The sequence below is a fragment of the Carcharhinus amblyrhynchos genome, chromosome 27, assembly GCF_965287045.1.
Source record: "Carcharhinus amblyrhynchos chromosome 27, sCarAmb.v2.hapA, whole genome shotgun sequence".
Classification (NCBI taxonomy): domain Eukaryota; kingdom Metazoa; phylum Chordata; class Chondrichthyes; order Carcharhiniformes; family Carcharhinidae; genus Carcharhinus; species Carcharhinus amblyrhynchos.
In genome coordinates, this window is record NC_137350.1 from 35,170,991 (window position 1) to 35,197,891 (window position 26,901).

The following is a 26,901-nucleotide window of genomic DNA, read 5'->3' on the forward strand; positions in this document are numbered from 1 at the left end:
ACTTGAGGGCTTGGGTAGTGCACTAGAAAGCTTTAGATTGACCAGGAGGGAGTTGAAGAGTGAGCTAAGAAGGGCTAAAAGAGGACATGAGAAGACTTTGGCTGATAGGATTTAAGGAGAATCCTAAGGCGTTCTATAGGTATGTTAAGAACAGAAGGTTGGTTAGGGCAAGATTAAGGCCAGTTATAGACAGCAGAGGGCAGTTGTGTGTGGAACCAGAGGAGATTGGAGAGGCATTGAACCAATATTTCTCTTCGGTGTTCACGCAGGGAGACATGGATATAGCTGAGGAGGACACTGGGTTGCAGGGGAGTAGAATAGACAGTATTACAGTTGATAAGGAGGATGTGCTGGATATTCTGGAGGGTTTGAAAATAGATAAGTCCCCTGGTCCGGATGGGATTTACCCTAGGATTCTCTGGGAGGCACGAGAAGTGATTGCAGAGCCTCTGGCTCTGATCTTCAGGTCGTCGTTGGCCTCTGGTATAGTACCGGATGATTGGAAGATAGCGAATGTTGTCCCATTGTTTAAGAAGGGGAACAGAGACTTCCCCGGGAATTACAGACCGGTGAGTCTCACTTCTGTTGTGGGCAAGGTTTTAGAAAAAATTATTAGGGATAGGATTTATAGTTATTTGGAGAGTAATAAATTGATTGGAGATAGTCAGCATGGTTTTGTGGCGGGTAGGTCGTGCCTTACTAACCTCATTGAGTTTTTTGAGAAAGTGACCAAAGAGGTGGATGGGGATAAGGCAGTTGACATGGTGTATATGGATTTTAGTAAGGCGTTTGATAAGGTTCACCATGGTAGGCTTTTGCAGAAAATGCAGATGTATGGGATTGAGGGTAATCTAGGAAATTGGATCAGGAATTGGCTAGCAGATAGGAGACAGAGGGTGGTGGTTGATGGTAAATATTCGTCATGGAGTTCGGTTACGAGTGGTGTGCCTCAGGGATCTGTTTTGGGGCCACTGCTGTTTGTAATTTTTATAAATGATCTGGATGAGGGTATAGTTGGGTGGATTAGTAAATTTGCTGATGACACCAAAGTCGGAGGTGTGGTAGATAGTGAGGAAGGGTGTCATAGCTTGCAGGAAGACTTAGACAGGTTGCAGAGTTGGGCCGGATGGAGTTTAATGCGGAGAAGTGTGAAGTAATTCACTTTGGTAGGAATAACAGATGTGTCGAGTATAGGGCTAACGGGAGGACTCTGAATAGTGTGGATGAACAGAGGGATCTAGGTGTATGTGTACATAGATCCCTGAAAGTTGGGAATCAAGTAGATAAGGTAGTTAAGAGGGCATATGGTGTCTTGGCGTTTATTGGTAGGGGGATTGAATTTAGGAGTCGCAGCGTCATGTTGCAACTGTACACAACTCTGGTGCGGCCGCACTTGGAGTACTGTGTGCAGTTCTGGTCCCCACATTACAGGAAGGATGTGGAGGCTTTGGAGAGGGTGCAGAGGAGGTTTACCAGGATGTTGCCTGGTATGGAGGGGAGGTCCTATGAGGAGAGACTGAGGGATTTGGGGTTGTTTTCGCTGGAAAGAAGGCGGCTAAGAGGGGATCTTATTGAAACATATAAGATGATTAGAGGTTTAGATAGGGTGGACAGTGATAGCCTTTTTCCTCTAATGAAGAAAGCTAGCACGAGGGGGCATGACTTTAAATTAAGGGGGGGTAGTTATAGGACAGATGTCAGGGGTAGGTTCTTTACCCAGAGGGTGGTGAGGGATTGGAATGCCCTGCCTGCTGCAGTTGTAAATGCGCCTAGTTTGGGGGCGTTTAAGAGATCCGTGGATAGGTTTATGGACGAAAAGGGATTGGTTTAGGTTAGTGGGTCATTGTTTTTTAACTGGTCGGCGCAACATCGTGGGCCGAAGGGCCTGTTCTGCGCTGTAATGTTCTATGTTCTATGTAGTGCTCCATCTTACGATAGCAACAACTCTCAACTTGTTTGTCATGGTCCCATTTCCTCCATAATCCTCATCCTGGCTGCCCATCTGTACATGGGGAAAGATAGATAACATTGGATTTTGATTTGATTTATTATTGTCACATGTATTAACATACAGTGAAAAGTATTGTTCCTTGTGCACTATACAAACAAAACATACCGTTCATAGAGAAGGAAAGGAGAGAGTGCAGAATGTAGTGTTACAATCATAGCTAGGGTGTAGAGAAAGATCAACTTAATGCAAGAGAGTCCATTCAAAAGTCTGACAGCAGCAGGGAAGAAACGGTTCTTGAGTTGGTTGGTATGTCTCCTCAAACTTTTGTATCTTTTTCCCGAAGGAAGAAGGTGGAAGAGAGAATGTCCTGGGTGCATGGGGTCCTGAATTATGCTGACTGCTTTACCGAGGCAGCGGGAAGTGTAGGCAGAGTCAATGGATGGGGGCTGGCGGTGGACATGGGCATACTGGCTCCATGGCTGCTGTGAAATTTGTATCTATTGATTGCAATGCAGTGACGAGCTTCACGTCCCTCTGATACTCTCTGCCTGTCACACTGACTGCAGGAGTCTTGGGCCCTGGTTTACTGACAAGGACGCCCGAGGCTCGTAGGATTGTGTCCAAGGCCAACGGGGAATGGTGTTTTGCGAGCCTCGCCTGCCCCCATTTTGGTGAGGCCTGCTGGTAAAATCAGGGCCTTGGTGTCCCCTGGTATATCTATCTGCATCAGATAAATATATCATTTTTAAAGCAGAACAATTGAGGTGTGGATAACTAGAATGCCAGAGCTTTGGTGTGTAGTTGACTTTAGAAGCAAGTGTTCTGTTCTGAAATTGATTCATTTCTGAAGTGAAATGCAGCTGTGACTAAAATGGAAGGAGATTCCAGCTACAGTACACAACTGGTTACACTTCAGCCTTGTCTTCCATTAGCTGCTTTGGGTCATACTGCCTATTTTCAACCAGTCTACTACAAAACCATTGCCTGAGCCAGCTGCTGTCGTTGTTTGCTAGAGGAACCGCATGACAATTGTCTTTATTTTCTTTTGTTATCTCCTTGTGAGGAGAGTGGTTTCCTCATTCGTTGCTAACCAAGGTTAGCAGAACACATAATTCAACATGCTTCCAGTTGCTAGCTCCCTTTGTAACCCAATGTGACACGAAGCGGCTCAGTGGTTAGCACAGCTGCTTCATAGCGCCAGGGATCTGGGTTTGATTGATTGATTGTTTGTCTGTGTTGAGTTTGCATGTTCTCCCCATATCTGCATGGGTTTCCTTCCCACAGTCTGAAAGATGCGGCAGTTGGGCGGATTGACCATGCTAAATTGCTTCCTAGTGTGCCAAGATGTGTAGATTAGTTGGATCAACCATGGTAAACATCAGGGTTACGGGGATAGGGCAGGGGATTGGGTAAGATATTCTGTTAGAGAGTCGGTGCTGTCTCGATGGGCTGAATGGCCTCTTCTGCACAGTAGGGATTCTATAATTCTGTCCATGGAACTTCTTTCAACCAAAAGAAGGAAGTGAGATTGGGGAAACTTGTTGTTCCTCTCAGAACAAAAAAAGATTATGAGGCAATTTGATAATTTAAAATCATGAAGGCTTTAAACAGAAGAACTAAAGAGTTTCTTGCTTCAGATTTCCAGCATCTGTGATATTTTGCTTTTAGGTCAGTAACTAAAGAGAAATTATTTCCAATGGCCAGAGGGTCAATTATCACAGACCACAGCTTGAAGCAAAGGGCCCAGAGATGACTTGAGGGAAAACATTTTTACTCAAAGTGTTTTTAAGATTTAGATTACACCTCCTGATAGAGAGATGGACACAAACTTGTTGGTGGTCTTTGCGAGGCAGTTAGATAAATGCTTGAAGGAGAAGGCACTACAGGAATATGAGTAGCGAGCAAGGAATGGAACTGATTATGTAGATCTACCAAAGGGCCAGGGCAGATTCGATAAGCTAAATGGCCTCTTTCAGTGCTGTACAAATCTATGATTCTTGTAAAGTTGCTGGGTTGTGTAGGAATGGTGACAAATGACTGCAACTTAAAAGGCTTATTATTATAAGATCTTCATTCACACTGGTGAAAACACCCATACTACTGACTCATCATTTCCCATGTAAAGGCCATGAAATATACCCATGAAAATGCTTTCCTCATCTTCCCCATTTTAGTTGGCATAATCCATACTCGCGTGCAAAGGGCAATGTTGAATGCAGTAACACAAAATTAAATATTTACATTACACAGAGCATGAGCTTGGGCCACAAAACCTGACACAAAGTCCCAGCTTGTTCCTTCTCCCCTGACATGTTTTAAAAACAAAATGACACATGTATACCCCTAAGTCAGTACATAGTCCGTGAGCTTGGGACTTGGGTCTACTCAGCCATTCTGAGCGTGTAATGACATCAATTGGCTGAGCTTGGGATGCGCCTGGGTTATTTTCAGAATCATAGAATCACAAAACCCGTACAGTGCAGAAGAAGGCCATTCGGCCCATTGGGTCTGCACCAATCACAATGCCACCCAGGCCCTAACCCCATGCATGTACCCTTGCTAGTCTCCCTGACACTAAGGGTCAATTCAGCACAGCCAATCCATCTAACCTGCACATCTCTGTACTGTGGGAGGGATCTGGAGCCCCTAGAGAAAACCCATGCAGACATGGGGAGGACATGCAGACTCCACACAGTGACTCAAGGCTGGAATCGAACCTAGGTCCCTGGTGCTGTGATGCTAACCACTATATTGAAGGGGAGAGATACCCACCTAAGTTACATAACTAAGATCAGCAAGTGCGCACTCAAAGTGCGTCATCTCGAACTGATTCCAGACGGAAACTGACAGTGGAACAGGACACAATGTGGCTGTCCACAGTGTGCATGGCATCAAGCATGCATAGGGTGGGCACAGTGGCTGCAGGACTTGAGGCGTTGATAGCAGGTGGGGTCTCCATCTCCACCAGTACAGTGGATGCAGATTGTGGACTCGATCTGTCAACTTCACTGGCAGTTGGTGGTGCTGATTTTGGTACCTGTAAAAGGATGTCAACAGGGTACCATCTGAGGCAACCAGGTTGGATTTGGTTTGGTGGAATGACTGTGGATCATTGCCAGTTTGTCATAGCTGTGTATGGTTCGCATTCTGACTGTCTGGCCCGGCTCCAGAGTGTGAGGGTGTCATGGTCAGAGTATCTTTTTGTTTTTTCTCGCTGTTTCGTGAGGGCTGCGTTCTCATTCGTTTCCACTTTGCAGTAGTTGAGAGCATAAGTTGGGAGAGTGTTGTAACACAATGTTACAAGTTGAACTTCCCCATGATACAGCCATGCATGGCTCTGTTTATAAGCTACTAAAACTCATACGTGGTAAAACGTACAATGAAAAAAGCTCCATTATTTTTTTCCCGAAAAATTGATCTCTAGAAACAGTTACATAAAAGTAAAGTGAAGTTTATATATTAGTATCACAAGTAGGCTTACATCAACACTGCAATGAAGTTACTGTGAAAATCCCCCCCCATTGCCATGCTTCGGTCCCTGTTTGGGTACACTGAGGGAGAATTTAACATGGCTGATGCACCTAACCACGTCATTTGGACAGTGGGAGGAAACTGGAGCGTACGGAGAAAACCCACGCAGACACGGGGAGAACGTGCAAACTCCACGCAGACAGTGACCCAAACCGAGAAATGAACCCAGGTCCCCGGTGCAGTGAGGCACCGTCACTGTGTTACCCCCATAGCTGATTTTGTTTTGCAGTTCTCCCCAGGGGCTAAAGTGCATTGTGTGTCTAATGACCTCATCATCCTCAAAGTCATAAAACTGTAGAATCCAGGGAAAGATTATATTTGGTGTGTGATTCATAATGTATTTGAGGGAGGGAGAATCTTTGGTTTTGGACTGATACATTAAAATCCAACCTGGATTTACTTACAGGATACTGAAAGGCCTGGATAGAGTGGACGTGGAGAAGATGTTTCCATTAGTAGGATAGACTAGATTCTGAGGGCACAGCCTCAGAGTAAGAGCACTACGCTTTAAAACTGAGATAAGGAGTAGTGAATCTGGAATTCATTGCCACAGAAGGCTGTGGCCACCAGGTAATTGATTGTATATAAGAACAGAGAAAAATTCTTGATTAGTAAGGGGATCAAAATTTATGGGGAAAAGCAGAAAATGGGGTTGAGAAACATATCAGACATGGTTGAATGGCGGAGCAGACTCGATGGGTCAAATGGCGTAACTTTACTTCTATATACAACAAAGAAAAGTACAGCGCAGGAACAGGCCCTTTGGCCCTCTAAGCCTGCACTGACCATGCTGCCCATCTGAACTAAAACTCATTACTCTTCTGGGGACCATGTCCCTCTATTCTCATCCTATTCATGTATTTGTCAAGACACCCCTTAAAAGTCAGTATTGTATCTGCTTCCACTACCTCCTCTGGCAGTGAGTTTCATGCACCCACCACCCTTGCCTCGTATATCTCCTTTAAACTTTTCCCCTCGCACCTTAAACCTATGCCCTTAGTTGTTGACTGTTCCACCCTGAGAAAAAGCTTCTGACTATCCACTCTGTCCATGCCCTTCATAATCTTGTGGACGTCTATACCTTATCATAGCATCATAGAATCCCAACAGTACAGAATGAGGCCTTTCGGCCCATCAAGTCTGTCCTGACCACAATCCCACCCAGGCCTTATACCGTAACTACACACATTTACACTGCTAATCCCCCTGACACTAAGGGTCAATTTACATGGCCAGTCAACATAATCTGCACATCTTTAGACTGTGGGAGGAAACCCCTACACACACAGGGAGAATGTGCAAACTCCACGCAGACAGCGACCCAAGGCTGGAATTGAACCTGGGTTTCTGGCACTTTGAGGCAGCATCACTGACCACTATGCCACCGTACTACCCAATGGTCTTATGTATTGCATGCACATTTGGCCAGGATGTCTGTTTTTATCTAACTGATTGAGACATGCCTGTTGAGTTTGTCGGGTGTCACTTACACCCAGTGAGTTTTCAAAATTAATTTGCTTGTTGTTTTTCACCTGTTCCCACTTCAAGTATTTGCACACGTTGACGTGGGATTGTGGACAGAGTTATGTTAAGCTTCCAACTTCTCTGACTTTCACTTTGTCTTTCAAGTATGGTAAGAAGTCCCACAACATCAGGTTAAAGTCCAACAGGTTCACTTGGTAGCACAAGCTTTTGGAGCGTTGCCCCTTCATCAGGTGAGTGAAGAGTTTGGTTCACAAACAGGACTATATAAAGACACAAACTCAATTACAAGGTAATGGTTGGGATGTGAGTCTTAACAGGCAATCAAGTCTTTACAGGGTGTTGTGAGACTACTTACTGTGCCTACCCCAGTCCAAAGCCAGCAACTCCATCATTTCAAATATGGTTTTTGGTCCTTGGTTTAAGCCAGTGATGGCCTCTCCCTTTTATTAATAATGAGTAAAAAATTGCCTGAAAGACTGAGCAGGTCAGGCCACATCTGTGCAGAGAGTAGACACGTTGGCACTTTGACCAGGAAACTTTGTCAGAAATGCCTTTTTTAATGTTACTCCCAACTCCGGTTTAGGTCATTGTTATCGGGTAGAAAATGAGGAGAAATGAGTGAAGATTAAAGGTTAGTTTATTTAAAAAAAAATCAAGTAGAGGACGGGCATATTAGGCGAGGAATAAGATAATTAAAGCTGAAAATGGAGGAAACAATGAGGAGTGAGGGGCGACAGGACCGGCAGAATTAGTTTTTGCTTCGAGTTCTTGTTAAACGTTTCGAACCAATGTTATGAAAATTGTTTAGAGTTAATATTGCAGTCATGAAGCTGTTGCTGCCACTTGAGTAGATTTATTACCGTAATAAAAACAAAACGCTGGAAATGTTCAGGTCAACTAGCTTCAGTGCATGAGAGAAGCAGACTTTCCGTATTTACAAAGCGCCTTTCACAGCCCCTGGATATCCATCCCAGTGTGATTTACAGCCAGTTAAGTACTTTAGAAGTCTAGTCGCTGTTGTGATTGTAGGAAATGTGGCAGCCAAAATTGTGCTTAACGAACTCCCACAAATGGCAACGAGACAGTGAGCAGATAACCTGTTTTTGTGATGTTGGCTTAAAGACAAGTGATGGCTCGGGACACCAGGGATAATTTACCTGCTCTTCTTTGAAATAGTGTCACGGGACCTTTAACATCCACCTGAGAGGGCACATCGGAGCTCGCTTTAGTTCCTCACCTGGAGGTGCTCGCTTGAAAGCAGCACTCCCTCAATACTGTCATGCAGTGTCAGCCTATATGATGTGGCTAAGCTTCTGGAGTGAGGTTTAAGCTTCTAACTCGGACAAGGTAGCTACCCAGTGAGCCATGGATGACAATAGCACCCTCATGAGATGGGAGAACTTAGTTTTGGATACGGGGGAAATAAAGGCAGGGCCAAGGAGAATGGTTATCCAGATTTTAATACTTGTTAAGGTTTGCTAATTGGGTAAAAGGTTAAATGGCTGCCTTTAAGAGCATGAAACAACTCAGAGCTCCGGTCTTTAGCCCACAGACTACTGGTGAAAAGTGTATGTCTGAGGTTGTATTGCGAGAGCTGGATTGGATTGGCTGCCATTCCCACAGCAGTGGAATAGCCTGCAGACATTCCTGTCTGTAATGGTGTGGAGAATGATGAATTGTGCAGGTGCCAGGCACGTGTTTAGCAGAATTGTCCAGCAAGGAAGTTGAGGAGTAGAGAGGAAAAACAAAAAAATTAACAACAACTATTACAACCTTGTGCTGTTGGTACTAACCTTGGGGAGCTCTCTGTCTAAATTGGGACTGTTTTCTGTGAGCAGTCTTCCACTTTGAGTAAACAGTTGCACTAAATGGTTATTAAAGTAAAGTTTATTAGTCACAAGTAGGCTTACATTTACACTGCAATGAAATTACTGTGAAAATCCCCCATTTGCCACACTCCAATGTCTCTTCAGGTATACTGAAGGAGTATTTAGTATGGCCAATCAACCTGACCAACATGTCTTTGGACTTTGTGGGGGGAAACTGAAGCACCTGGAGGAAACCCACGCAGACATGGGGAGAATGTGCAAACTCCACATAGACAAAGCTGGGAATTGGACCTGGGTCCCTGGCTCTGTGGGGCAGCAGTGCTAACCACTTTGTCGCTGTGCCGCCCATTAACTATGAGTGTGTTCAGTAACTAGGAAGGCTTTGATTCACTCCATTAAAAATGACAATTACTGCCTGTAGTTATTGATCACTGAAACCCTTGACTTGCAAAATGTTATCTCTAATGTATTTAAACAATCTCCCTTGTATGAGAAACACAGACCAGGATGGACTTGGCTCCAGTCAATGATGACTCAGCTGATCTGCTGCCTCTTTCAAGTACGGTGCTGCAACGGCACCCAGACTATATCGACAGTACCTTGCATTTATATGGCACCTTTGATGTTGTAAAGTGTCTAAGGTGCTTCAACAGGAGGATTCATAGAATAATAGAATCCCCACAGTGTAGAAGGAGGCCAGTCGACTCATTGCGTATGCACTGGTAACAATCCCACCTTGGCTCTATCCCTGTAACCCCACACATTTACTCCGCTAATCCCTCTAATCTATGCATCCCAGGACACTAAGGGTCAATTTGTACATGGCCATGTACCTAATCTGCATGCCTTTCGAGTGTGGGAGGAAACTGGAGCGCCTGGAGGAAACCCACACAGACATGGGGAGAACGTGCAAACTTCACATAAAGACAGTGACCCAAGCTGGGAATCGAGCCCAGGTTCCTGGAGCTGTGAGGCAGCCGTGCTAACCACTGTGCCACTGTACCGGTTATCAAACAAAATTTGACAGCAAGCCACATAAGAAGTTATGAGAACAAAGAACCAAAGATTTGGTCCATGTGATGGGCTTTAAGGTGTGCGTTAAAGGAGGAAAGAGCAGAAAAGTTTAAGGAGGACATTCCAGAGCTTAAAGCCCAGTTATTGACAAGCATGATTTCAGTGGTTGAATGATTAAAACTGGACAGCACAGTGGTATAATGGATAGCACTGCTGCCTCAGAGACCTGGGTTTGATTCCAGCCTTGGGTGACTGTCTGTGTGCAGTTTGAAAGTTCTCCCTGTGGGCTTTCTCTGGGTGCTCTGGTTTCCTCCCACAGTTGAAAGATGGGCACATTAGATGGATTGGCCTTGCTAAAATTGCCCTTAGAGTCCAAAGAAGTATTGGTTCTTTGATACCTTATTAGCCATGGTAAATGTGTGGGATTATGGGGATAGAGCAGAAGGGAGGGCCTGGTTGGGATGCTCTTTCAGAGATTAGTGCCGACTCAATGGGCTGGATGGCCTCTTTCTGCGTAGTAAGGATCCTGGGAATGTTCAAGAGGCCAAATTTAGAGGAGTGCGAATGTCTCAAAGTTGAAAGACTGGAGGAGATGCGAGAAAGGAAAGGACAAGGTTATGTGGAATTTTGAAAAGAAAGGGGGATCATTCACTGTTGATGCTGATTATTCTTGTTCAGTGGTTGCTGAGCATCCTGTGTGAACATTGGGTGAGGAGGGAGCTGGCTGCTTTGTGGTACTCTGCGCTGTGGGATAACTTGCCAACACTCACTGTTTAGGCTCACTTGTGAAAAAATAATGACCAATTGCATGACATATAGGAGTGACACAGTAACTGGCACCTGTTCAATTGTACCCTGGTCTAAGTTAACACTATCAGGAAAAGGACAGGGGGTGAAATCCCATGTTACAATTGAACACCAGTGATTGTGTGATAGTCATTCTTTTGTTCAAGGAATAGCCATTTATAGCCATGGGGTCAGCACAGTGGTTAGCGCTGCTGCCTCACAGCACCAGGGACCCAGGTTCTATTCCTGGCTTGGGTCACTGTCTGTGTGGAGTCTGCAGTTTCTCCCCATGTCTCCTTGGGTTTTCCCTGGTGCTCCAGTTTCCTCCCAAAGTCTGAAACTTGATGGTTAGATGCATTGGCCACACTAAATTCTCCCTAAGTGTACCCAAACAGGCACCGCCGGACTGTGGCGACTAGGAAATTTTCACTATAACTTCATTGCAGTGTTAATATAATTCTACTTGTGGCAGTAATAAATAAAGTAAACTTTTATTTATGGTTGTGATGCTTGTGAAATCCTACAGCATGTGATAGCTTAGATCTTTTAGATAATTGTTTCATAAATCTCTTATTTGATTAGTTCTCCTGAATTGGAGTTTGTGTTTGTGCAAGGGAGAATATACAAACCGCCTTGTTTAGTTAAAGATATTTGACCGGTATTGTGACAAATCACCTTTATTGACATTCCAAAGTTCAACTGTTTTTTATATTTTTGTGTGTTTTTGTGTGTGTCTCTTCACAGGCATGCCCCATTAGACCATATCCCTTCGGGGATCTATAAAAATGTGTGTTAAATCACAGTAGCTGTAACATGCTGCAAAAGAAAACTAAAGGAATTACCAATTTTAATTAAATATTTTATCATGCTGAACATTGTACAATGTACACGACTTAACATTATTTGTGCCCTTTGCAATGCTTTTTGTATCTCGAACTGGTTCAAAAAAGAAAGATTTGAATTTACATAGCACCTTTTATGATCTCTGGGAATCCCAAAGCTATTTGGAGCAAAATGAAGTGCTTTTTGAAGCATCTGTGGTAATGTAACATAGAAAATATGACAACTAGGTCCAGTTTGGTACGTTATAAACTTCTGTTGGACTGATTTGTCAGCTGCACGCACCTTCTGTTAACTCCAATCTTTTGTCACTGACGTCCTTGAATTTTAAGGTATGCCACTACTTGGGCCATCCAACTATCCATTTCAGCAGGCTGAGCTTTTGGTGTTTAAATATTTCCATTAGATTGACATTTTGTCTCCTGCAGCAGCAAACGTAATTCTTTTCTGTTCTTGGCATACATGTTTCCAACAGTGCTGATTGCTAAGCCACATTATTTTCAGATTGTGGCTTGCAATTTTTCGGTTGTGATTCAAATAATCAATGATTAGAGGAATTGCTTTCATAAACAAGATGTATTAGAACGTAACCAGTGATAACTTTGTATCGGATGTAATGTGACCAATGGCAACAAGCGGTAAGGGTCAGCTGACCCATGGAACCAATGATGTAATGGTCAGCTGACCACTGACTTAGTATAACTAAGAACAAAGGATCATCTGGACTTGAAACATCAGCTCTTTTCTGTCCTTACAGATGCTGTCAGACTTGTTGAGATTTTCCAGCATTTTCTCTTTTGATTTCAGATTCCAACATCTGGAGTAATTTGCTCTTATAAATAAGAATCTGTTGGGAATTGTGGGGGAGTTTGGAATGGTCCAGGGTGAGGCCCCATGTTTGGAGTAATGAAGTTTCTTTATTGAACCCTTTCTTTGATTTGAAAGCTGAGTAAGTTTTATTATATTTTTATAGTCTGCATTTAAAGAGTTCCTTCTGGAGAAACAAAAAGCGTTTCATGCATGCCATTTTCCAGCACATTGCCTGGTTTCTCATTGGTGTGGCCTCATTTCAGTTTTCATGGTGGCCGCTTCATTGTACTACAGATGCATACATCATGAGGGATTCAAACTATAACAAAGATTATCTTTCAATCAATCACAACTAGATTTTGAGTATTCTCTCTTCGTCATTCATGCTTCTATGTTCTTTGTACGTAAGAACATAAGAAATAGGAGCAGGAGTAGGCCATCTAGCCCTTCGAGCCTGCCCCGCCATTCAATAAGATCATGGCTGATCTGTCGTGGCTCAGTTCCACATTCCCGCCCTCTCCCCATAACCCTTAATCCCCTCTCTTATCAAAAACCCATCAACCCACGTCTTAAAAATATTTAGCGAGGTAGCCTCCACCACTTCAATGGGCAGAGAATTCCAGAGATTCACCACCCTTTGAGTGAAGAAGTTCTTCCTCAACTCCGTTCTAAACCCACCCCCCCTTTGTCTTAAGGCTGTGTCCCCTAGTCCTACTGTCCTTTCTGAGCGGGAAGAGCCTCTCCACCTCTATCCTATCCATCCCATTTATCATCTTATATGTCTCAATGAGATCTCCCCTCATTCTTCTAAATTCTAACGAGTACAAGCCTAGTTTATTCAGCCTCTCCTCATAGCTCAACCCCTTCAACTCCGGTATCAGCCTAGTAAACCTCCTCTGCACTCCCTCCAAGGCCAAAATATCCTTGCGTAAGTACGGCGCCCAAAACTGCACACAGTACTCCAGCTGCGGCCTCACCAATGCCCTATACAGCCGCAGCAAGGCCTCCCTACTTTTATATTCAATCCCCCTTGCTATGAAGGCCAGCATCACATTAGCCTTCCTGACCACCTGCTGCACCTGCAGGCTAGGTTTTTGCGACTCATGCACAAGGACCCCGAGGTCCCTCTGCACCGTCGCCTGCTGCAGTTTTTCACCCCGTAAGTAATAATCCTTCCTACCATTATTCCTACCAAAGTGGACCACCTCGCACTTGCCAACATTAAATTCCATTTGCCAGTTCCTGGCCCATTCGCCCAGCCTATCTAGATCCTTCTGTAGACTCTCCACACCCTCTGCGCAATTTGCCGTTCCACCAATCTTGGTGTCATCAGCAAATTTCGACACCACACACTCGGTTCCCTCCTCCAGATCATCTATATAAATGGTAAATAGCTGAGGCCCCAGCACTGACCCCTGGGGCACTCCACTAGTCACCATCCGCCAATCCGAATAACACCCATTGACCCCCACTCTCTGCCTCCTATTTGACAACCAATCCTCTATCCACGCTAACACCCTACCCCCAACTCCATGTCCCCTGACCTTCTGCAATAACCTCTTGTGAGGTACCTTGTCGAACGCCTTCTGAAAATCAAGAAAGACCACATCCACCGGCTCTCCTCTATCCACCGCCCTAGACACATCCTCATAGAACTCCAGTAAATTTGTCAGACACGACTTCCCCTTAACGAAATCGTGCTGCGTCTGCTCTATCAAACAATTAGTGCTAATCTCCATTAGAAAAAGTCAAGTGTTGCCACTGACTTTTTTTTAACAGAGGTGTTCATTCCAACCTCCCATCCATTGACTCTAACTACATTTCTCGGCAAAGCAGTCAGCACAATTAAGGACCCCACACACATCAGACATACTCTCTTCCACCTTCGTCCGTCAGGAAAAAGGTACAAAAGTCTGAGGTCACGTACCAGTTGACTCGAGCAGCTTCTTCCCTGCTGCCGTCAGGCTTTTGAATGGATCTACCTTGCATTAAGTTGATCTTTTCTCTACATCCTAGCTATGACAGTAGTGCTACATTCTGCACTCTCTCCTTTCTTTCTCTATGAAAGGGATGTCCTGTCTGCATAGCACGCAAGAAACAATACTTTTCACTGCATGCTAATACATGTGACAGTAAATCAAATCTAATCAGTTTCTGGTTCATTGTAGTGAAGTTAGCCTGTTTTTATCTCTATGTAGCATCACTGATGCTGCATTGATAGCCTTTTTGCAGATTACAACTTTAAATTCCAACTTGATAATAGATAGTGCTTGAGGGTAGCCATTCTGGTGGTGGTGATTGGTTTATCAAGTTCTGCATAAGAAATAATTAGACTGTTTAATGGTGACTGCCAATTAAACGTTTATTGAATCTTGAAAGCCGCACTGGGATTGATATTCTGTGCACCATTTTGCTCAATAGTCATGGGAGCAAATTACTTTCTGATCCAAATTAAATAGACAAATTTCAATAGCCAAGATTCTAATGGCGCTTATCCATGGTTTTACACATTTAAAATTAGATCAGAAGTAAATGGGAAATTTATAAATTTGATGTGGAATTTAATTATTTTTCCTATTTTGCACCATGTTTGAATGACACATCTTAGAAGGTTCACTTGATTGATTACTGGGATGGAGGGCTTATCCTATGAAGAAAGGTTGAACAGGTTGGGCCTGTACCCATTCATCTGATTTGATTTATTATCAAGACATATATTGGGATACAGTGAAAAATATTGTCTTTTGAGGGCTAAACAGACAAAGCATACTGTACATAGAGTACATAGAGGAGAAGGAAAGGAGAGGGCGCAGAATATAGTGTTAAAGTCATAGCTAGGGTGTAGAAAAAGATCCACTGACTATAAGGTAGATTCATTCAAAAGTCTGGTGGCAGCAGGGAAGAAACTTCTTACGTCAGTTGGTATGTGATCTCAGACTTTTATATCTTTTTCCTGACGGAAGAAAGTAGAAGAGAGAATGTCCGGGGTACATGGGTCCTTGATTATCCTGGCTGATTTGCCAAGGTAGCGGGAAGTGTCGACAGGGTCAATGAATGGGAGGCTAGTTTGCATGATGGACTGGGCTATGTTCACAACCCTTTGTAGTTTCTTGTAGTTTTGGTTGGAGCAGGAGCCATCCCAAGCTGTGATACAACCAGAAAGAATGCTTTCTATGGTGCATCTGTAGAAGTTGGTGAGAGTCAGAGTGGAGATGCCAAATTTCCTTAGCCTTCTGAGAAAGTAGAGACATTGGTGTAAAAGGATGTGACCTCATCTAAATAAAACAAAGAAGATCCTGCGAGGACTTGATAGGGTGGTCACTGGGAAGGCGGTCCGTCTTGTAGGGAGGAAGAAGATTTATATAAGGCCTTGTCTTGTAGGGGAGACTGAAATTAGGTAACACCGTTTAAAAATAAGAAGCCTCCCTTTTAAGACGAGGTGAGGAAAAATATTTTCTGAGCGTTGTTACTGTTTAAAATTCTCTTTCCCAGAACTCAGTGGAGGCTGGATCATTAAACTTTATTCCAGGCTGAGTTTGATAAATTTTTGATGGACAAAGAGAGTCGAGAGTTTTGGGGGGGGTAGACAGGAAAGTGGAGTTGAGACCATAATCAGATCTGCCGTGATCCTATTTGAATGGCGCGGATCAGGCTGAAAGGGCCAAATGCTCTTCCTGTGCCTAAGTCATGTATTTTTCAAGTAGCAGCTTCGATTACTGAGGGTTGCTGAACCACAGCTTACGCCATGATTTTACTCCCATGATCCGTCCCTCCCCTACCCCACCCCAAGCCATGTATCCTGTTTCTCATTATGCACTGACATAAATGTGAATGACCTGGAATTTCTATGATTTAAAGTGTGACACTCGAGAATCAAATATTTAGTAGAGTGGAGGTGTTTATTGCTTCCACCTGCGCCCCCAACGAGTGGGATATCAGCTTAAAAAAAAAGGAACATGACGTCTGAACAAAGCCAAAAGCAAATCAGAGAGAGAATTGTTACGATAGCATTAAAATCAAGGGAGGCAGCATATCCTTGAACCCTATGTTTGTTCAGTTAGGATTGATTATAGTAAAGTGCTTGTACTTTGTTTTTCTAGCCTTGGTAATTTGTCTGTTGATTTCATAGAATCCCTACAGTGCAGAAGGAGGCCATTCGGCCATTGAGTCTGCACCCACCACAATCCCATTCAGGCCCTATCCCCAAAACCCTATGCATTTACTCTAGTGAGTCCCCCTGACACTAAGGGGCAATTTATCACAGCCGATCCACCTAGCTCTCATATCTTTGGACTGTGGGAGGGAACCAGAGCACCTAGAGGAAACCCATGCTGGCACAGGGTGAATGTGCAGACTCCACACAGTGACCTAAGCCGGGAATCGAGCCCGGGTCCCTGATGCTGTGAGGCAGCAGTGCTAACCACTGTGCCGCCCTGTCTACTCTGTGCTCCAAAGACAATCACTCTGTCCTGGGGTGCCGACCTCTGGGTGCCAGGCAGATCACTGAGTGCCTTCCCAAGCCACAGTTAATGGTGTGGGAGTCCACGCAGTGAGTGGTGACACAGCTCAGCCTGACCCTGGCTTTGCCTGATGTTTGCAGAGGTTCAGTTTTGAAATGGGTGTGTAGATTAAACAGGCTGCAAAGGTTTTTGGATGTAAAGTCTTCCCTTTGAGAGTGATCGGGCTAAAACTGATCAAACATTTGACCGATCGAATTAAGCAGTTACCATTATAGAATGTGAATTTGTTCTCTCCCTGGTTGTAATAAAGCAAATAAAGTTTATTTATTAGTCATAAGTAAAGCTTACATTAACACTGCAATGGAGTTACTGTGAAATTCCCCTCGTCGCCACACACCAGCGCCTGTTCAGGTACACTGAGGGAGAATTTAGTCTGGCCAGTGCACCTAAGCAGTAAATGTTTGGACTGAGAGGAAACCCATACAGACACTGGGAGAACATGCAAACTCCACACAGATAGTGATCCAAACTGGGAATCGAACCTGGGTCCCTGATGCTGTGAGGCAGCAGTGCTGATCACTGTGCTGCCCCAGTGTGTGTGAGAGGTTTGCTAATGTAAGGTTTTGTTTGCAGCCTTTGACACAGTAACCACACCATTTGCCTTCCCTTCTCTGTTGTTGAGCTGGGTGGACTACACTCCTCAGGTTCCATTGTTATCCTGGCCAGAGAATGCCCTCTTCCTGCTCCATTATCTCTGGTGGTCCTCAGAGATCTATCCTTGGCCATTAGTGTTTCCCACCTCCACGTTGCACCTCAATGAATCAGCAGAAAAAACACTTAGGCTGGAATGATATGACTGTTCATGCCAGTGGGATTTCCCACCCCACTGTGGTGAATGGAGATTTGGCTGGGCACCAAACTCTCTGACATCACTGTAGCAGGAGCATGGCCTGAACAGCTGGTCAGATCGCGCTCTTGTTTTTCACCGTACACTGATGATGTCCAGCTCTGCTTCATCCTCTACCCTCTCTATATTACCAGACTGCTGCCTGACAGAAAACTGGACCAGCAGAAGTTTCCTCCGATTAAATATTGTGAAGATGGAAACCATTAACATTGGTCCCTGCTATAAACTCTGTTCCCGAGCGAGCAGTTCTGTCCATCTCCCTGGCAGCTGGCTGAGGCTGAGCCAGACTGTTTGGAATCTTGATATGATATTGCTGGCGCGATGAGCTTCTGATCACATTGCTCCATAACTGAGTCTGTGCCATTCTCCCAAAAAGATTTGAAGTGTAGAATTTGTGTGAAAACTGGAGTAATTCACGCTGGTTTTTTCAGTGGATGTTTCAGAATGAATCTTTCACACTCTGTGTACTGCAGAGTGCGCTAGCGTGATCCCCTTTGAAAATCAGTGTGTGGGGCCTATTCCTGCTGGAGAGGCCGGCAGCGTAGCAGTGAGGGTGCGTAGATCTGTCAGCACCGAGATCAGCGCATGCACAGTGGCCCCTGTCTGCCGGCCTCCTGATCACTGGCCCGCACGACAGCCCCCACAATGCTGCCCCCTCACCGCACCCCCCACCCCCTCCCACCGCAGCTCCGATCTCCCGAATTTTTTCCCCTCCCACCCCGATGGCCAGGCCTGATCACTGGCTTCCCTCTGTCATGATGTGGGTATGCCGGCGTTGGACTGGCGTAAATCAGACTTTTTCCCTCTGTCACTCAGTCCAAATGCAAAGTGGCAGCAGGAATCCCCCTCCCTCCCCCTCCAGAGGTCCTGCCCCCATGGCATTGCCTGATGGGCAGTGCCAAGATGCCCTCAGGGCATTGTTACCTTGGGCAGTACTGGGGGCACCCCTGGCACCAGACTGCCTGGATGGCCTCGATTGCCCTCCCTCTTCACTCCAGTGGGCTCACGCCCCCAGCTCCCTGCAAGTGGGGAGCTATAGTAAACCCCACTGGAGTGAAATTCTCCTGGCTGAAGTCTTCGGGCCTGCTAATGACATTAAAGTATATTAAAATTCTCATTTATAGTAATTATTCAGCTCTGTGCCATTTTCCAGAGCTGATGGTGTCAGAAATCTGGCTACCATTGACTCGCAGAAGCTGTGCGCCCAGTGGGGAGCCTGTGAATCGGCCTCCACTAGAACCTTCCAGCCCACTGCACTACAAAAGCAGCTCAGCAGGTTGGGAGAATCGCCCTCTGCCTACTTCCATGTATGTAACATTGCCTGACTCTGCCCCTGCCTCAGTTCATCTGCTGCTGAAACTTTCATCCACGCCTTTGTTACCCCAAGATACAACTAGTCAAATGCACCATGGCTGCACTCCTGCCTTTGCTGCCTGTAAAATGCTTTGGGATGTTTTATTACATGAAAGACACTATTGAAATGTTTGCCATTCCTGCAACTGTGCAGAAATGTCGAAATGAATAAGTCAGAAAATTCTACCTAAGCTCGCTGTTGATTTTTAAAAAGCGACAGTGAGTTTAATTGTCCTACAGTAATTAAAATATCTTAAAATTGTCCTTTCTTACCCCAGTTATAATGGTAATTGTAATCCTTACTAATCAGTAAGTTATTAGTAATGGATTGAAGGACTTGCAAAACACGTAATGTTCCCCATTGACTCAGTTGAATAGCTAAGCCATACAGATCACATTCAACCCTCTGTCTCTGCTGTACTAAATCAATTTGGCCAGGACTGCAATACTGGCGTCACAATCGATTTTGTGGACCTCCCTTGTGGACCTGGCATTGACCAGGCATTGACCAGAATTCTTATTCTTGATCTCTGCCAATTGATTTCTGCTGCATTCGCAAGTTATGAGGGGATTGGGCAATGATGGGGCTCTTCTTAGGGTGGCATGTTGGCACAGTGGTTAGCACTGCTGCCTCACAGCGTTAGGGACCCGAGTTCAATTCTGGCCTCGTGTCATTGTCTGCGCGGAGTTTGCACGTTCTCCCTGTGTCTGCGTGGGTTTCCTCCAGTGCCCCGGTATCCTCCCACAGTCCAAAGGTGTTCAGATAAGACTGGCTGGCCATCTTAAGTTGTCCCTCAGTGTTGGGAGGATGAGTTAGGTAAATGCAAGGGGTTGTGGGGATACAGCCTGGGTGGGATTGTGGTCCTTGCAGGCTCGATGAGCTGAAAGGCTGCTTCCTGCACTGTAGGGAATCTACGATTCCATTGAATGGAGTGAAAATGACAGAGAGCAGAAAAAAATCCACAGGATAGTCTTTTTTCTTTGAAAAAGGATTGAATTGGCATGCAAGGTAGAAAGGGTAATTAATAAGTTTAGAATTCCACACGTGCAGTAAGTATGAAAATTCTACAGAGCACAATCATAGAATACCTAGAGTGCAGAAGGAGGCCATTCAGCCCATCAAGCCTGCACCAACCATAATCCCACCCAGGTCCTATCCCCGTAACCCCATGCATTTACCCTAGTTAGTCCCCCTGATACTAAGGGGCAATTTAGCATGGCCAATATAATCATACTGTAGCTCAGTGCTTAGCACTGCTGCTTCACAGTGCCAGGACTCAGATCGTGGCTTGGGTCACTATCTTTGTGGAGTTTGCACGTTCTCCCTGTGTCTGTGTGGGTTTCGTCCCGGTGCTCCGGTTTCCTCCCGCATTCTGAAAGACATGCTGGTTAGGGTGCATTGACCCAAACAGGCGCCGGAATGTGCTGACTAGGGGAATTTCATAGTAAGTTTGTTGCAGTGTTAATGTAAGCCTTACTTTTGGTGAATAAATAAACTTTCATTTTTTCTTACTGGTAATGTTTGGAACAGAAGCAGAAAATGCCAGTGACACCCATATTTCAGGTGACTGAAAATATTAGCTGTGTTTTTCTCTCTCCATAGATCTCCCTGACCCACTGAGCATTTTGAGCATTTTTCTGATTTTATTTCTGATTTCCTACATGCCCAGCATTCTGGTTGGAATATTTTCCATTCACTTTCAGCCGGTGGGTGCAGTATCAGTCTTCTGCCACTAGATATCTCTGCATTTTGTGAAATGCCAGAAGCATTTAGGTTAAACTTCTATCGCAGATCTGGCATCTTTCAATAAATTTATCTCAATTTATCTCACGTTGCACAGATTCTGTGAGGCAGAGTTCTGCTGCAAGCAGATGCCTTTACGCTCGTGTTTTTATCAATGGAAAAATGTGGGTTTCTCTTCCTCAAATCATAAAATTCCTACGGAGAAGAAGGAGGCATTTCGGTCCATTGAATTTACACTAACAACTATCCCACTCTGGCCCTATCCCTTAACCCCCACATATTTACCCTGCTTATCCCCCTGACACTAAGGGACAAATTAGCCTGGCCAGTCAACCTAACCTGCACATCTTTGGAGCACAGTAAGAAGTCTCACAACACCAGGTTAAAGTCCAACAGGTTTATTTGGTAGTAAACGCCACTAGCTTTCGGAGCGCTGCTCCTTTGTCAGGTGAGAGGGTTAGCTTATGAGGAGAAACTGTGTAGACTGGGTCTATACTCATTGGAATTCAGAAGAATGAGGTGTTTCTCACCTAACAAAGGAGCAACGCTCCGAAAGCTAGTGGCGTTTGCTACCAAATAAACCTATTGGACTTTAACCTGGTGTTGTGAGACTTCTTACTGTGTTTACCCCAGTCCAACGTCGGCATCTCCACATCTTTGGAGCACCCAGAGGAAACCCACACAGACACGGGAAGAATATGCAAACCTCACACAGTCACTCGAGGCCAGAGTTGAATCCTGGCACTGGGAGGCAGCAGTGCTAATCAATGGAGAAGGTGCATCTGGAACATAACTTCAAAGTAAATTGGGCAAGGAGACATGTGTTCAGACTGGTTATTTAGCACTGATGTCAAGAGATTCTTCTTCACTTAACGTGTGCTCATTATATAGAACAGGCTTCCAGGAATAGTAAGTGAAACAAAGACCGTGGAATCTTCTGAAGAGATAATTGGTTGCTGGATGGAGGGAGTTCTTCCATTTCTGTCCAGATTGATGAATTAAGATGAGGAAGACTCTTCTTTAGCCGTAATGAATGCACAGTTCCTCTAATTTGACCATCTCTGAGAGAGGGATATGCTTTTCTGATCTAATGGAGAATCTTGTCCCCAATTATCAGATTTGTTCAGAGTACCCACATTTGACTCTTGCAAAACCCCAAGCATGGGAATTGAAAGACAAGTGAAATACAGATTACAAAGGAAATTTCTGCTGCTTTATTCACCAAAGGGAGGAGCTAAGAACAGAAGAACTAGGAGCAGGAGTAGGCTATCAGGCCCCTCGAGCCTGCTCAGCCATTCAATAAGATCATGGCTGATCTTTTCATGGACTCAACTCCACTTACCCGCCCGCTCACCATAACCCTTAATTCCTTTACTGTTCAAAATTGTATCAATTTTTGCCTTAAAAACATTCAATGAGGTAACCTCAACTGGTTCACTGGGCAGGGAATTCCACAGATTCACAACTCTTTGTGTGAAGAAGTTCCTCCTCAACTTTCTAAATCTGCTGCTGCTTGTTTTGAGACCATGCCCCCTAGTTCTAGTTTCACCTGCCAGTGGAAACAACCTCCCTGCTTCTATCTTATCTATTTCCTTCATCATCTTATCTGTTTCTATAAGATCTCCCCTCATTCTTCTGAACTCCAATGAGTATAGACCCAATCTACTCAGTCTCTCCTCGTAAGCCAACCCTCTCAATTCGAGAATCAACCTAGTGAATCTCCTGCACCTCCCCCCAGTGCCAGTACATCCTTTCTCAGGTTAGGAGACAAAACTGTACACAGTATTCCAGGTGTGACCTCACCAGCACCTTGTACAGCTGCAACATAACCTCGCTGATTTTAAGATATGAGCATCAGAAGAGGCTGCACGTTGAAGTTATGACGTGCAAAATTTGGGATAGTGGGGCACAGGGGTTTAATTGATGGTGTTTCCTCTGTAACATTGTGAGTGATTGCAGAAAGGTAAATTATAAATACTGTGAATCTGAATTAAAAGCAGAGGTCAGCCATTGCCCAAGAGGAGAATGAACAGGTTTAAAGTTTGGGCAATGAGCCTTCCTCAGCTTGGAGTACTGGTTTGATCCAAAAATTAACTGCCTTTTTCTGTTCCTGTTTCTAGACTGACCAGAGCACAGACGATTCATTGTGTGGGTAGATGTAGGTGGATTGGTCAAGCTAAATTGCCCCTTAGGGGAATTAGCAGGGGAAAGGGTTACGGGGATAGGATCTGGGTGGGATTGTTTATGGTGCAGTCTCGATGGGCCCAATGGCCTCCTTCTGCACTGTAGGGATCCTGTGATTTCCATTGTAAATGGTTCAATACTGAAAGCATATAATATTCCACCATGAAAGCAAATGTAGGGCATCCCATCCCACCCCACCATGGTATTGGGGCAATTTATCTTGCAGCTTTATGCGATCAAAAGTATTGCGCAATTTGATAGAATAATGGTTTAATTTTTGATGGCTTCTAAATGTAGCGTTGGTTGCTGTCTCAGAAATATCAGAAATAGCTGCAGTATATATAACACTGGTGATATTCTTGGTCTAAACAATAAGGCCGTTGAGAGGAGTGTTGCTTTTGTTGGATCAGATCGATTGCAATGTGGTTTTGATTTCTCCTTTGTCAAATTGTTTTGTCTGCTGCTTCGTAAGTGGGGACTTTGTTACTGATCACAGTTGATGTTCCCAGGGCATAGGTGTGTGTTTATTTGTTTTCAATTCTTGTTGTTTATAGCGATCTTTGTCAAAGCTTCCATCGCAGGAGCTGGATAAAGTAACAATGAACATGGGCTTAGTTCGTCAGGTCAGTTTATTAAGTGACACCTTACTCCCGTGCTTTACCACAAAATATCCTGTATGCTGCACTGCATGTAACTTTAGAGATAATGTGACTAACATGTTGCAAAAAGAGAGACCCCTCAAGAAACCTGATGACTAATTTCTTTAAGATTATTTCATATTGAATAGTTTTGTCCCAATGTTTGGCACTAGCCACGTACTGGCTAATTAAAAATCCACATGTGGCTAATTGCATCTCTCATTCATAAATAAAGAATTAGCAATGGACACCACCTTCGAGCATGTGATCTTGCCACTCATAGTTGCATGGCAAATGCATGTGACCGTTACCTCTGTTTGCTGGTAAAATTAAAAGCAGAGTGTTTATTAATCATTGACTGTGTTTTACTCCCTTGGTTACTGTTTGCTGCTCTTATGCTATAATGGTGCGATAGATGGCCACATGAGCTTCAGCACAATGGAAATGCTAGCAACACTGGAGCTGTCATCATGGGCAGTGCTCAATCAGTTACCAATCACACAATAACTGCTCCAGGCCAGCAACAGAAAGCAAACTCTGCCAACCATTAGCAGCTCCCAACAGGCAGAGAGAAGTGCCCAATTGATGTTTTACACAGCGAGGCGGAGGAGAAGCACGTCTGGACTGAGGGCAGGATAGTTCTCGACCAGAAGACGGGGCCATCCTCGAGCAGGGAACAAGTGTGGGTCTGGTGCTACTTGTCATGTGAATCGACAATGCATCACTCCACTAAAGACAGAGTAATGCTCACTACTGCTGGACAAAAATCTAAAACCTGCCCTGAGACCTGGCGTGTCTGTTAAATCCGTGTCAGAATCCCCAACTTTGGTGAGAAAGGAAGACTGCCGGATGGAAGATGATTGTCACGTATAAAGTACAGGCAGTACAGCTGCCTGTATCACTTGAAAGGCATCTGTTAGCATTAGTGGATGTGGACAAACCATATCATGTTGTCATTTTGTGGCTGGTCAGTGGTTTCTGCTGGACAACATTGTGTGAGAGAAGTGTGTTTGGAAGACTAGTGTTGGTGCCAATATTCCATCACATTAGAATTGCAACATTGGAAGTTAAGAGGCTCTAATGAGTTAAGTTTGAGTTCATTGAGGTGAGGGATACTGGGGCCGAGAAATGGAATGATCAATTATGTACATCAAGTACTTTTAATTTAAAAAGTCTTGCATCTGATTAAAGGCAATGTGGAAGTATTTTACTGTCCACATCTTTTAATTCCAAGTCTTAGAACTTCTCTTGAATGAACCACGATGGGTGCTTTCCTTTCCTGCAGCATATGTTTTTGTGGCCTCTGATGGAGATTCCCAGTTGCTTCGCATTGATGTGTGTGCTTCAAGAACCGGACTAATCTTAGGCTATCTTAACTTTTTTCATTCGAGACCCTCAGCTTCTTGTAGAATAGAATCATAGAATCACTACAGTACCGAAGGAGGCCATTCAGCCCATCAAGTCTTTACTGACCACAATCTCACCCAGGCTCTATTCCTGTAACCCCACACATTTACCCTGCTAATCCTCCTGACAAGGGTCAATTTAGCATTGCCAATCCACCTAACCCACACATCTTTGAACTGTGGGAGGAAACCGGAGCACCCGGAGGAAACCCACGCAGACACAGGGAGAAGTGCAAACTGCACACAGACAGTGACCAAGGCCGGAATTGAACCTTGGCCTCTGGCACCGTGAGACAGCAGTGCTAACCACTCTGCCACTATGCCACCCGGTTTCCATTCCTTGTTCCCTGGAGTGGTGACTTTTTAAAAAAATATTCTGAGATAGAAATTTTGCCTGCGTGAGTTAAGACACCAATAAATTGCTTCTTCATGCTGTGAGCACCAACAGCCTGCATTTATATAGCATCTTAAATGGAATAAAATGTCCCAAAGTGCCTCACAGGAGCATCAATGAGCACCACTGAGCCTGTCATAATATCAAAATGGTATCATGACAGGAGACCAAAAGCTTGGTGGGGGGGGGGGGGGGGCGCTATTGAGGAGTGAGTTAAAAAGAGGAAGTGAGGTGGAGAAATGAGGATGGGGATTCCAGAGTTTAGGGCTGAAAGCTAATGGTGGAGTAATTTAAGATCATGCCTGTGCACTTACCCACAGTTGGAGGAGTGCGGGTAATTTTAGGGCTGAAGGAGTAGGCCATGCAGGCATTTTGGAAAGAGGTGTGAGAATTTTAAAGTTGAGTCGTCACTGAACTGGGAACCAGTCTAGGTCAGTGAGCGCAGTTTATGGGGATTAAATTTTAATATCCAGCAGCAGTGGTGTGTTGAGTCTGTGCTGGGTGTCACCTAATCAGCACTGGATCTGCTCAATTTCTAATCTCTGTGGTGGCTTTCTGAACCTTGGGCAGGGTACTGAGCTTGTGATTCTGAAATCCCATGAAAGGAAAGAAAATAAGTGATTTTATGCTGTCCCTGTGAACCCTAGCCAATTATCAGCTTGGCTCAGCTGATAGGAGTGCATTATTGAAGGCATCAGCTTTGAGGTGTTGAACTGAGATCAGAGTAATGTAAAGGATTTCTGCCACTCTAGTATCCTGGCCAAAGTTAGTCCTTCAACCAGTACTACCAAGCATAGATGAGCCCATCACTTATCTCACTGCTGTTTGTGCAGCTTTGTGTGCAAAATGACTGCTGCATTTTGCAGATGGTTGCAGCAAAGAAGGAGGCCATTTGGCACACCATGTCTGTGCTGGCTCTCCAAGGTGCAGTTCACCTAGTGCCACTCCTCTTCCACCTTCTCTCCGAAGCCTTGCACGTGACTCTATGACTCTATAATTCCCTCTTGAATGCCTCGATTGAACCTACCTCCATCTCGCTCTTGGGCATTGCAACCAGATCCTAAACACTCATGTCGTCATTGCTTCTTTTTCCAATTACCTTAAATCTGTGGCCTCTTGCTTTCAATCTTCCTCCAATTGGAACAGTTTCTCCCTGTCTACTCTGCAAAGACCCCTCATGGTTTGGATACCTTCATCAAATCTCCTCTTGGCCTTATCTATGGAAAACAGTCCCAACTTCTCCAATCTATCTATAAAACTAAAAATCCTCATCCATGGAACCATTTTCATGAATCTTTTATACACTCTCACTAATGCCTTAACATCCTATCTAAAGTGAGGCACCCAGAACAGTTGAATAGCTGAAGGCGAAGGTTAACTTCCGGTATACCTTGCTGCAGAATATTATCATATTATGAGGTGAATTTGCATCTTTTTAAAGCCACAAAGTATGACTGCTGTTGAGTAAACGGTGATCAGTAAGGCATTTATTTTTATTTATTAGTCACAAATAGGCTTGCATTAACACTGCAATGAAGTTTCTGTAAAATCTCCCAGTGGCCACACTCT

General features: G+C 44.5%; 1 protein-coding gene across 4 annotated transcripts in view; it reads left to right on the top strand.

Annotated features, from left to right (window-relative positions):
• Positions 1 to 26,901, top strand: part of LOC145359298 (phosphatidylinositol 5-phosphate 4-kinase type-2 beta-like) — a 116,703-nt gene that overhangs the window by 32,417 nt on the left and 57,385 nt on the right. For 2 of the 4 annotated variants that reach the window (XM_080213863.1, XM_080213864.1), the window contains exon 4: positions 23,449 to 23,517. The exons of the other annotated variants lie outside the window; for them this stretch is intronic. In XM_080213863.1, coding sequence (XP_080069989.1) covers positions 23,449 to 23,517 — 69 coding nt within the window. The remainder of the gene's footprint in view (positions 1 to 23,448; positions 23,518 to 26,901) is intronic. 4 annotated transcript variants of the gene reach the window in all.